A 13,551-nucleotide genomic window follows, 5' to 3' on the forward strand; every position below is an offset into this window, starting at 1 on the left:
TAAACTACACCAAACGATAGAGTAATTTCTCCTGAAGAAAATAAGACATCAATCATTAAAATCTATCCATAAACAAAAAATCTATGGAACTTTTTCTGAGACCCATCACTCAAAAGTCCAAAAAATCGGGTCACAGCCACTAGCCCATTTATCGGCTCCCTGCTGGAGGGCCAAATGGACGTTTACCAAAGTACCTACCATATATTGACAAAATGTTCGTCTTATCGAGGACAAGGCATTTACATTAATAAAGAGGATGATAAACATTTTTATTACATAATATTACGCAAATGTTACAGAAAATTAAAAACTCGGCTAGACGTAAGAAACAATTTGCTAGAGATATAGACACTTGATAAATGATAACAAACAAATATATGCGAAAGAAACTTGATGACTTGATGGCAAAATAAAATCAAAGCAATTGGTGTTTTTAAAATATCGATTTTATTAATATCGGGTTTCACAAAGAGAAGAAATAAACGAACTTTTAAAACAAAAACTGTAAAATATCCACAAATAAAGTTGGAAAGTATGTAGAGAGGTGGGCCTTTGGCCTACCAACCTCCGCTGGACGTCCAACTCGCCTTGAGCATGCATTCACGTAAAATATAAAGATTTTAAAAAAAAAACTACCTCTGTTTCAAAAACTAGCATCTTTCAGCTTTCTAAGAAACATTTTGATTTTTCAGAACTTTAGTTCGTTAAAAAAATACCGGCCAATCTGACCCGTTGAGTCGAATGAAAACGAAATTTTGTTGTTTACACGGTTCAAAGGAAATGCCGTAAATAAGCTTTCATGGACTTCCTGTGTTGTTTTTATAGTGTCACGTGACCGTTTTGAGAAATTTGTCGTCTGCTACAAATAATTAGACCGGTAGGGGGTAGATATTTTCGTTGGAGCAGAGAAAAAGTGAGTATTATTTCTTGGACTTGTAGAGAGGCCTAGGGTCCACCAGCAGTCAAGTTGATTGAATAAAAGAAAAAAAGGCCTTTTTTATCCGCCGCCACCACCACCGTGAGAGTGGAGAGGGGGGGGTGGGGGGGGGGTTGCATGATGAAGACGAAAGGGAGACGTGTGGCTTGGTGACGTAGAGCTTGTCAACGATGCTGGCAGATGTTCTTAACCCCTTAACAGCGAAGCAGATTTTTTGCTTTCAGATAATAGTTTGCTTTTATCTTTATTATTGTTAACGGGGAATACAGCGTTTCCACCAAGAGAGCAGTCAGACTATCGCAACTCGGACTTCAATTGTCTATAATCGTTTTGCCGTTACTTGTCTTTTGATGAAAGAGGATTTGGTGTTAGGTCAAAGATCGAATTTGGCCGCTAAAGGTTGCATTGCTACTGGGTTTGCTCCCCCCCCCCCACCCCCCCCCTCCTTTTTTTCTTCTTTTTTTTTTCAACTTAGTATTGTTGATTGCTATTTCCTTTTTTTATGATTAGCAAGTGCAGTAGGAGTCTCACAGGATGCAGGAGTACTGCAAATAACCCTTTGCCAGTGACATTGATTTTTTTGTTTTCAAATAATAGTCTTCATTTATATTATTTTTTAACGCAGAAAAAACAAACGTTTCCACCATAAGAGCAGTAAGAATATTGATAAAAAGCGCTTTGAGCACGTTGGGTGGATATTGCCCTATATAAAAGCTCAAGTTTTTAAATTGTAATTTGTTTTTTGTCTTTTGATGAAAACGGTAAGATTTTATTTTTGGTCCAAGTAAGATTGATATTCGCCTTTAAAAGGTTAAGTTGTTTTGTTTTTTCAGGGTTTTTTTGTTTTGTTTTTCAAATGCAGATACGCTGCTTCTTTTTTTTTTTCCTCAACTGGCAAGCTATCGCTGTACTTACCCGCATGGCTTGCACACACAAAAGGATACATCTAGGTCACAAAACCTTACATCCAGGTCACAAAATCAGACAACTAGGTCACACCTCAAGACATCTCTGTTTCGTTTGTTCCAAGATAGCAAAACAAACCAGACGTCTTGGAGTTCGAAAGAGCTTTCCATATAATATTTGGTATTTGCAAGACCCCCAGAAACCAATTCCCTATACAGCTCTTGTGCACGGTTACTTATGACCTTGATTTCTTTCGTACCCACCCCAAAATCCCACTTATTGTGTGTTATAGGCAGAACATAATAAATAGCTGGGCTGCCACGTGCGTGACTAAATTGGCCAAAGAGAGAATCTATACTTTGGCATTAGACACCAATTACCTGATGTCTTGGTTTTTAATCCTAGCCGAGTGAGAGAGAAAAAACAAAACAATCATACATGTATCTGCAAACAGCAGAACGTTTTCATTTTACATTGAGATGGGAAGGGATAACACTATGATAAGAAAGAAAGAGAGAGAGAGAGAGTGAGAGAGAGAGATGGGCGGGGGGATGGGGGGATAGTAAGGGGGAATGGGAAAAGATGAAAGAAACAATGGGTTGCCTGATGACGTAGATCAAAGGATTGTTACAGCGGTGTTCACGGAGCGTACTTCGTGAAATTTTAACCTTTTACAGTGACACTGATTTTTTTTCTCCAGATTGCTTATGCAGAATAAATCGTTTCCACCAAGAGAGCAGTAGTAAGAGTATATTTCGACTCGGGCTTCAATTAAACTATAAATCGCAAAGCTTGTCTTTTAATGATAACATTAAGACTAAGATCTGGAGTTTGGGGAGTGTAAGATGGAATCTCGCCATTAATGGTTAAAATTGTTTTGATTAAACAAAACAACACACACACACACACACACACACACACACACACACACACACACGCGCGCGCGCGGTCACGACAGCGAGGACCATCACTGACAGAATGTTGCAACGGTAAACCGGTTTACGTGTACATAGATCCTGAGGCTAGATGCCCCGTTACCGTGTACGTAGGCACTCCCAAAAAAAAAAGGAAGAAAGAAAGAGACACACACACACATACACACACACACACACAGTCTCGCATCCTCTACGAACTAATTTTGCGCACCAATTTTTACTGCACTTATGCACCAAATTGCATACACTAGGGACACTTTTTTTCCGTATCTTTTTCTCAATAAACTTTTTAAAAAACCTTTGTTTTGCGCGGCAGGCACTAGGGGGCACCAACCATTGAATCAGACGAAAAACACACACGATTTAGCGAGGAATGAATCATGAAAATATTTAGGATATAATTTCAAACACAACTTTTGATATTCATCAAGGATTGTCTAGTACCGAATGTTTTTTGATAGAAAACAAATGTATCTTCAAATCTAAACTGCTTTTGACGGTAAGCGGTAAGTTTTTTATTTATTTTTCTGTCCAAACGAATGATTTGTCCTGGTATAGAAGCTAAGTATTGGTAACACCGGCTCACCTCTCTATTCAAAATAAAAACATAGTAAATAATATCTGAAAATATTATGGTCTAAATTTAATACATAACTAAATTTGAAATATCGATATCGTTGGGCAGCCATGATGAGAAGATAATGTAAACATGGCTTTTCGGCGCAGAGTTAGATGTTATTCTAAAAACAAGCGTTTCTATTTAAAAAACACACGCTGTAAATTAAAAAATAAATGCATTTGAAAATTGCCAAATTTCAACTTCATATAACTTCTGGAATTTTAATAGATTTTGTCAGCATTTAAAAGGAAATTTAAAGACAAAAATAATGATACCAAAATATCTGCGACATTCCTCTTTATAACGAAGTTATGTATCTTTAATTGAACCCCCCAAAACGCGAACAGCAATTTTCAGTCACAACTTTCCTATGGGCGAGTTGGGTCACAATTTGACTGTCACTGCTGCTGCTCACTAAACTGCCTAATTTAACGGAGGCCTTCCATAAGCTCCTCGTGCTAAGGGAAATAACCCAAATATTTCCTGAACTAATCCAAAGAAAAAACACAACCTAGTCTAGTACCTTTAACTAACCCTAATAGGAAAAACGAACACCCTATCATCTTTACTGAGACTTATAACTAACCGACACTAATAGCTAATTGAAAAAACATCCTCCGACCTCAAGCTAACCCTAATAGTAATCGAAAAAAAACTAAAAAAACTAGGACTGCATCACAAATCAAAATGGCGGCCGAGAATCAAAATAATGTCAAATTAGGAAGTTTTAAACTTTCACAAATCTATCAAGGTTTGTTCTAGTTTTTAAAATGCTTCTATATGATGACAAATTGAATAAATAAACGCCTGACAAAAGATCCACGGTGAAAATACAAATTGAAAGAAATGCTAGAACGAGGAGCTTTCGGAAGGCCTCCCCAATTTAAATTAAATGTTCATGTGAAAATTTGGACTAGATGAGAGTTCTTTCCTGATGGTATCCGTTTTTTCTTTAACATATTGACCAAAGCGAGTTGGTAGATCTGCACGATCGATGCGTCTGTTGTCCCAGCAGTTCCTTGGTCAAGGCTTGACTTAGTAATTTAAGCGCTTAGTGTCTGGTGTCTCGAAGTTATAGTGCTATACAAGTTTTCAGCATTATTATTATTATTATTATTATTATTATTATTATTATTATTATTATTATTATATATTATTATTATTATTATTATTATTATTTTTATTATAATTATATTATTATATTATTATTATTATTATTATTATTATTATTATTATTATTATTTTATAATAATTATTATTTTATTACTATTATTAAACTTTATTATTGAGTATTATAAAATAAAGTGGGGTTCACAAGTTATTTTAAAAAGAGGAATATTTTTATCACCTAAAAATCAAATCCAGGGCAATAACTGTGCATGTGAATTGTTTAACACAAAAGAAAGTTTTTGTGTTCTTAAACTTAGATATGTTTTAAAATATCTATAATTTACAAGTGATAATTAATTGTTAAATTGTAGATAGCCTCATTTGAACTTTTGTGAGGTCTGGTTCACCTTTCATATTCTCGAATTAGGCAACCAAGCTCAATGTTGTGAGAGATCAGTCAAGGAAAGGACATGGCCAGCTGTTAACTAGAGGCCTAGCGGACCAGAACAAAGCCCCAAATGTAAATTCAATTAATGCAGGCACAATTTCGGTGAACCATTTACTTTCCGGAAAATCTTTTCTTGTCGATACCGGTGCTGAAGAATCCGCCAACTCACATGACCATAGACAGATAGTGATAGGTCCTTATCTTGTTGCTGAAATTGGATCGATCATCAAGACCCACAGCGAAAATTATTTTTCTAAAATTGACAAAAAGGAAAGCTTCGGCTTCACACAGCAATTTTGGATTGCTGACGTCGCAAACCCAATTCTAGGAGTAGGAGCAGTTTTTTTGCACATCATCGTTTGGCCATAGATTTGTCAAACCAAATATTGGTTTCCTGGACAGAGCAGGGTTGTACACGCACACAGCACCTGCCACCAGAAAATTGGACTTTACAAAATGCATTCCTGATACGAAGTCATTTTATGAGAAATTCCCTACTCTTTTGGTGCCAGCGCTTAGAAAAAACAAACATGGTGTGAATCATCACCTCCTGACCACTGGCGCAGATCGAAGTTGCTTCGTGACGCCCTATACTTTTCGAAGAATTTGACATCTCGCGAATTAATCTTCCTTTAAAAGTTTAAAAAATTCAATTTAACTTATTGCTTTTCGTCAAGCTGTGTGCTTTGTTAAAATCGCTCCCTCACTATTTATGTACATTCCTTCCCGGTCGTTTGTTCCAACCATCACTATGTACGCAAGACACGTCTCGTGACTTATACAATGTAAGAGAGATGAGCACAAAAGCTATGTGCCGCCTTGGCTTTAACAATAGAATATAGAAAGAAAGTCATAGCAGGAATGTAGTTTTATCGACCTTGACCATGAACATCTACTGTCTTTCATTCAAAAATAAGAGTATTGATAACTAAATAGCTTACGAGTTCATCTCATAACAGGGTGCTGCTCACTGCAATTAAACACTAAAACGAAGATCAGATTAATAAATATAGGCTAAACAAATGATTTCTTGCTTAAATAAATATGGACAGTCTAAAACCAAAAGTAAACTATTTTACTCACAGACTAAGAGCCCGGTGTCACCAAAAACAAGAAACCATCATCATCATCATCATTGTCAGTACCACCACTATTTCATCGTCATCACTACCACCAACCACATCATCATCACCACACCACCACTACAACCACCATCATGCATCGTCATTACCACCAATGCAACCATTCATTTTTACATGTAATATGACACTTCTATTTTAGAGCTTTAATTGACTTGAAAAAAAAAGGGGGATTTTGAATGGTATTTGACATTATGTTTGCATCATATTATAGATAGGATTTTGTATGCAGTGATTCTTTTTTCAGTCTTGAAATTCCTCTGAGTGATGTCTGAAATTCCTGCAAGTTAAAGTTGGGACTCAGAGATATGAATCATTTATATTATTGAGATGGTTTGTGTTTACTTTTTGGTACAACATCAATAATATAACCAAACATATTTTCAATTCATCCAGTAAGGAGAAAGAAAAACTAATAATTGGATTTGAATCACACTTCTAGCTGTAGACGTTACCTTTACCGAGTTTATTACATTCAATTTTAAAACCTTTGCCATCCACAGAATTGAAACTGACTTGAATTATGTACACGAGCCCCCAGAGCAAACAATTTAAAATGCCTCGCCTGTTTGTGGTATTCCGCACATTTGACAGGACATGGAATAGTGCGATGTATACACGGGAATATTCAAACCTCGATATGGACACATCCAGTGGTGATATTCATTTCACATTTCAAGCTGAGCACATTGCTGGTGTGAGACAGACTTCAACAAGGAGAAGTATTTATTTTCTACCTGAAGATTTCTATGTCCAGCCTCATCGAGGACATGCTCCAATTTTCTTTGGAATCAAAAGTTTTTCTCTACACAAACATTGTAAGTCATTGTGTTGTCTATCAGCACCGATTTATCCATATTCACATTCAGACATTGTGGAGGAGAAGCTCAGCTTTATTGACAATGAACCCATTGACAGTTCATCCAATTGTGTTTCATATTTTGTTTTACCTATAAATAAATGCACACTTGTTGTTGATGCGCATGTTGCATCTTGTTTACAATCAGAATTCAGCAGGAGCAGAAGTTTTCGTCAGAGGTTCTTTCAAAGAATAAGATATACATGTGGATATAGAAATTGTACATTGGACTACGAGCAGTGGACTGTAGAACAACGGGAAGCTTGGGACAATTATCTCACCATCCCATTCATGATGGATGTTATAGCCGTTTGGCCCTGGCAGAAAATTGATCATTTATGGTAAGCCTTATCAGCCATTATTTCTTTTGTCCTCCTTTAATTTTGATTTAATGTGTCAATGTTATCCTTTTACCTTTGATCTAATTCAGACACTGATAATTGAAATGATTATCACCTCAGATGGGTCTAAAACTATTTGATCAGCAATGATGATGATGAAATCATGTCTCTAATTTAGAAATATATTGACATTCATTAAGTGTGAAATAAATACATTAATATATTGTCAACTCAATATTATATCAAATAGATTGTTACTCACTGTTATGAATAAATAGTTAATGCTATGTTAATTCTTTTTTTTTCCAGGTCAGATAGGATAGTCAATCTTGTAAACAAGCATGTGGTGCTTGAAGAAAGTTTGGCTTGGCTTTCAACTCTTGGAGGTGCCCATTCTTCTCTTGGTGAAACATTTTTGGACCATGTAAGCTTTTTAAAAAATAAAATGCATAAATAAATGCCAACATGTGATATAGTATAGTAGATACTCTGGTATCATTGCTAGGACATTGGTCTGTCATCATGTGCTATAGGACGGTATTGGTCTCATGTCATTGGCCATGCATAGGCTCATTGGTTGGAAAAGAGCACGTTGATAGGCTCAAGTACTAGATGATGATAATCTGAAATGAGGAAAAATCAGTCCAAATTTGATATTAATGTAGTTATTTCATAGTTTTCTTTTTTTTTTTTTTCTCTTTTTTTGTTGTTGTTATGTGTGCATATCTATGGTCTTGTGCAGTATTACCACATTGACACTTGGTTTTCTTGATTTATTCTTAGTTTTATTAAATGGCTTTCGAGTTATATTTAGGATCAAAACAATGAAAATACGCATTGGAGGAGAGTGAAAGCTTACCTGCTTTATCCTTTGTAAACAGGAGAAATACATGCACAAATTATGTATTCACGGATCTCACCATGCCCCTTTTCCCACCATCTTGTAAACCCTGGAATAACGACACCCCGTGATAAAGACATAAATTTCCATTCCCAAGCAAAGTCATTATCCAGGGTTTGCACTGTAAGATGTTATTTTAGGGTTTTTATTACTAATAGTATATATATTTAGCACAAAAAAATCAGGACAAGAGGCCTTTATCGCTAATCCAGGGGGTCATTATTCAAGGGTGTCATTATCCAGAGGCTGCACTGTACTACATCTGTAACTAAAATCTTTGAACAAATAAATTAAGAGAAAATTATATACAGCTAACAGATTTAACAAGGTTTACATTTATGATAGTTTATAAAACTGGATGGTGTATTTTTGAGAAGCATTTTGCATACATTTTTCCTCTAAGTCTTTAGACCTGGTAAAAAAATTCTTTGTGTTTGGGTGGAGTGTTATACAAAGAGTAGCAAGAATTTGTACTGATGAAAACTACAGAACCTAGGGTAAATACTTGCTCCATGTGCCGTACTCTGATTTCAATGAACTTTTAAAATTATTTTTAAAAAGACATTAGGAAACATATTTCCACAAATTGATCAGAGAGTCATTTTTCAGTCAGAGCCAATCTGTGTCTCATGTTTTTATTTGTATGTCCCTATTGTAAAGTCTCATATTGATAACCTTGGAAAGAATTTTGGACTGTTGCTAATTTTATGTTTCTGGAGTAAATCTCCATGATTTGCCCCATTTGCATATTATTATTATGCAAATCAAAATGTATATTTTTATCTTTGATTTTTAAAATTATTTTTCTGTTTTGGTTTTATAAGGCGGAGAGAGCTGGTGAGATATCTGCATATCAGTTGAAACTTGCCAGAGAGCTGGGGAATGAAATAATGATTGCCAGATGCTACCTTTATTGGGCTTGGAGTTTGCTGCAGAGGGACTATCTTTCGGAGTGTAAAATTTGCATCATGTAAGTCTGGAAATATTGTTATGATGATCATTTACTTTGGTCGTATTAAAAACAGTCTTGATTCATACAACTTTGTCTTGTATTCAGCGGTACTTCAGACTTGGTAAAATAATATTTCATAAAAATCTATTCTAAATTCAGGGAGTATTGTTTGAGTCCGACATGCTTCTGCAACAGTTATATGAATTGCAAGAGTGCATGCTGGACTATACAGATGAGAGAGAGAAAGAGAGAGTGTGTGTGTGTGTGTTGGTGTGTGTAGTGGTGGGACAGAGAGGACGTGTTTTGGTCGCTTTGCCTATTCCTATTTTTTATTGATATTTTTCAGGGATGTGATTTTATTTTATAAAACTTACATTTTTATTCATCTCTTCAACGTTTTTGCAGAGAAATATTTTTTAAACTGGATTCATTGGAAAGATTTTAGCAGTGACGGACATTTCCCGGTTAGAGAAGTCCCACTGTGTTCGGTTTTTGTGCTGTTGGCTTTGGGGGCCGTGTTAGGTTTTTGTGCTTTGGCTTTGGGGGCCGTGTTAGGTTTTTGTGCTTTTGGCTTTGGGGGCCGTGTTAGGTTTTTGTGCTTTTGGCTTTGGGGGCCGTGTTAGGTTTTTGTGCTTTTGGCTTTGGGGCCCGATTTGAAAAAATCGAAATCCTGATTTTTAAAAAAATCTTGTACCGTCTTACTGGCATTGTCATTTGAGAGCTGTGACGTTTTCTTGAGAGTCAATTGATCCCCTGATCCCCTGGGCCATTACTTACATTTAAATACATTGTGAGTGTCTTTGTATATTTCATATTTTGACTTTCATGTTTGTCTTTTTTATTTGTAGAAATACATGGAGATACGTTAAGAAGATCAAATGCTCTGACAAAGTTCTCACCAACATGTGCAAGGCTGTATGGAGTCGTCTGCAGTATAAAAAGTCACTGATAAATAAGCCAAAGGTCAGGTGTTCTCCAGTTACAAAGGACTCTGGGTACTCGGATATGGATGGGTCTGCTGGATGTGGTGTGCAGCAGAAAGACAGAGACTTAAACTACAGTGATTCTATCAAACATTCCAGAATTATGCATCAAGTTGAAGTTTGTTAACTTGACATTTTCCCTTCACACCACTATCCTCTATAAAGGTAATATTAATCCTGGAATAAATGATGATGTGAAGTTGTATATATTGTATGATTTTATATATAGTGCACCTCAGATTCAATGAAAATTAAAAATCCCTCCTTTTTTATTTCCTATTTGACACTATTAAAGCCACTTCGCATTCAATGGAGTTTGTAACCACTTACAACGAAGTAATCAAAACTGTGAAGATAGAGCATACCGTGTGGAGACAAGACTGGCATTTTAAAAATATAGCATTGGTTTCCAACTCCTGGGTGGGGTTCCTGACCTCCCTTAGTGGGCAGGGGGGTACTTACTGTGTCTTCTATCCCCTTATATCTGTTTTCCAACATGCTTTCTGTCTTTATTCCCAGTTCCCCTATGTCTTACTTTTTCTCGGGTGCTTAAATTGTAATTCTAGAACTGTTTACTACCCCATTTTCTTCCTTTTTACTGGCACTGATATAACCTAAATGTGTTGCAAGTGCCGTAAAACCCTTAAAAGCAAACAAACAGCTTACCAACTCAGAGAACTTTATTACACATAACCATTATCGGGAAGACCAATTTTATAATATGATACACTGAAAATAGTGGGTAGGGGTAGGGTGAGATCCCAATCACACATCACAATGGGATGATTTTGTCTGTCTTTGTGGGGTCATGTGATCATGGTTGGTTGGGTGTGTACCAAGACAATACGTGTAGCTACTATAAGAAGTTGTTGGTGTGTACGCGTGTCATTTGAAGGTGGGTTGTGAAGAATAAAAGTGAGGAGATGACATTTCTGAACTCATGGCTGTGAGGGGTAGGAGTGGTGGCTGGAGATGGGGTTACCTAGGGAACAAATTATACATAATCTGTGAGGAAAGGTGGGGAGATGGTCTATTAATCTTAACCCATCAGGGTGTCCAGCAAGGTCGTAATTTTGACCTCTTGGTCGTAAATTTGCATCCATGGTCGTAAAAAAAGTCGTAAGTTTGTTGTTTCAAAGAATTTTAAAATTCTTTAAATCATTGAAGAATTAAATGACGGATGCAAGCAATGACGAGGATTCATCTAGTGGCGGCCATTTTGAAAATCCTAAACATTAATCAAACATAGTCTAACCATTGTAATGTCCCTTGGTGGTCATTCCGCTCCCCAATTGATGTTGGGAGACTCCTTTGATCAAGTCTCTGGAGTAGTAAGAAATTACTATGAAGAACATGACCAAACCATGCTTTTTTGTGTGTGTGGAAATCGTGTTTTCCAATTGCTATCTGTCTTTGTCTTAGAATGAGATTACTTGACCTGGCCTGAGTCCTTGACTGGGAGGGAAACGGAAACAGTCGAATGTATAGTTATAGTTTTGGGAGGTGATATTTTTAAATTGTAAATCATCTCTCTGTTATGTACTGTTATTTTTTTAAATTTTAACATGATTTATAAATATTTGAATGCATTCCTTTTAATGGGGACCTGTGGTGGTATCTGGTTGAGACTTTTAGGTGATCTCAAACTAAGTGCACTGATAATGTGCTCTTGGAATCTATATCTGTTTCCTATTTGAACCAATTTCCTTTTGTCTTACTTTTTCTTTCAAGTCCTTTTAATTGTACATCAAGAATGTCTTTCCTATCCAATATTTTCTTCCTTTTTACTGGCGCTGATATGACCTGAATGTGTTGCAAGCGATGTAAAACCCTTAAAACAAACAAAACAACAAAATAGCATTCTAAAAATGTGAAAAAAAAACAAAAAGAAAATATAATATACGTGCAAGAATTGGTATATATATATATTTTTTTTTTCCTTATATGAGAGTCTGGGGTAGGCTACATTTGTACCCCTCAGTGCAAGAGAAACGTCATGCATGTCTCTCAAAAACTACCCTACTCACTTTTTCAAACGATTTTTCAGTATCACTTTTATAAATCAAAATCATAATTTTTTAGGAATTGTCCAAATTTTGGGCAAATCCATTGACAAATAAATATTTTAGAGTCAAAAAACAGGCGTTGGGGTACAAATGTACCCCACAGTACAGGAATATGATAAACAATCACCCAATCAACACAAACATGTGATTAACTTCTTTGTGTAGTGCACAAAACAAGCTTTCATACCATAACTAACATGAATAAAGATATGAGAAAAAATATATAAATAAAGAAGGAATTTAATTATTTTCACTGCGTTTTTCTTCATTCACTTCAATGTTTGTTTAGTTTGTTTCAATGTTCGTTCTTATTTTAATCTCTTAATGGAATTATCTAAAACACAGTTCATCTCCTGGGCGGGGACCTTTGACCTTCTAAGGTGGGCAGGAGGTCACGCTGTGTCTTCTATCCCCCTAGATTTGTTTTCCGAGTTGCTTTCTGTCCTTTGTCTTGGAATGGGATTACTTAGTTTTGTCCCAGCACTGGTTGGAGTCCTTGACTGGGAAGGAAACAGTCAAATGTCTTTTTATAGATTTGGGAGAATGTATTTTTTTTCCCCTTGTAAATCATCTCTCCAGTCTGTATTGTTAGTTATGTATTCTATAAACATTTATGTTTTCCTCTTTGTTGGGTGCTGGATATCTTGATGAGACTCAAACTACTTTGATAGTGTGCTCTCGGAATCTACATCTGTTTCCTCTTTGAACCAATTCCCCTTTGTCTTACTTTTTCTATAGTGCTTTGATTGTAAATTTAGAATATTTTGACTACCCTATTTTCTTCTTTTTACTCTCGATGACATGACCTAAATGTGTCGCAAGCGCCGTAAAACCCTCAAAAATAAACAAAACAAACTGTTCATCTTATAGATGTAGATTACACCCAAACACAGTCTGGGAACGCTTCCCTGACGCTGTGCGCACATCCATTATGCGGCACATAAAGCATTGGTTTTTTTTTTTCTGCCGGGGAGATGATGATGATGATAATAATAATATTAATACATCTTTCTTGTCCTCAAAATAGTGGCAATTTATCATTTGGTTACAGCTGTGCCATTACAATATTAGACTCGTTGCGGTGGACTACGATTAGAAGACGATAGTGGTTAGGATGACGATTGGGATTGTTTAGAAACTTTGACTCTTCCCGTTTGTCGTTATGACATCCAAAAATCTATCGTCATCTTCATCTACGCCAGAATAGAAAGAGAGGGTGGAGCCTACCATGATATAGAACCTTACAGAGACCTAATACCATCATAAAAGTTCTGTCCAATGACCGGTGGGTGGATATCGCCTTTCCATTTCCAGAAATGATGTCCTTTTATGAGACCCTGAGATTCTTGGCCAGT

At 36.1% G+C, this 13,551-nt stretch overlaps 1 protein-coding gene across 3 annotated transcripts in view; it reads left to right on the forward strand.

The window, feature by feature from the left end:
- LOC144966986 (uncharacterized) overlaps nt 1-12,445 on the forward strand; it is a 13,760-nt gene extending 1,315 nt beyond the window's left edge. For all 3 annotated transcript variants that reach the window (XM_078903691.1, XM_078903692.1, XM_078903690.1), the window contains exons 2-5: nt 6,598-7,294; nt 7,604-7,718; nt 9,020-9,165; nt 9,996-12,445. In XM_078903691.1, the coding sequence (XP_078759817.1) occupies nt 6,618-7,294; nt 7,604-7,718; nt 9,020-9,165; nt 9,996-10,257 (1,200 nt within the window). In that variant the 5' untranslated portion in view covers nt 6,598-6,617 and the 3' untranslated portion in view covers nt 10,258-12,445. The remainder of the gene's footprint in view (nt 1-6,597; nt 7,295-7,603; nt 7,719-9,019; nt 9,166-9,995) is intronic.
- Nucleotides 12,446-13,551: the final 1,106 nt, after the last annotated feature.

Source organism: Berghia stephanieae, chromosome 3 (genome assembly GCF_034508935.2).
Source record: "Berghia stephanieae isolate SIO BIC M18660-M18661 chromosome 3, UCSD_Bste_1.3, whole genome shotgun sequence".
In the NCBI taxonomy this organism is placed as follows: Eukaryota; Metazoa; Mollusca; class Gastropoda; order Nudibranchia; family Aeolidiidae; genus Berghia; species Berghia stephanieae.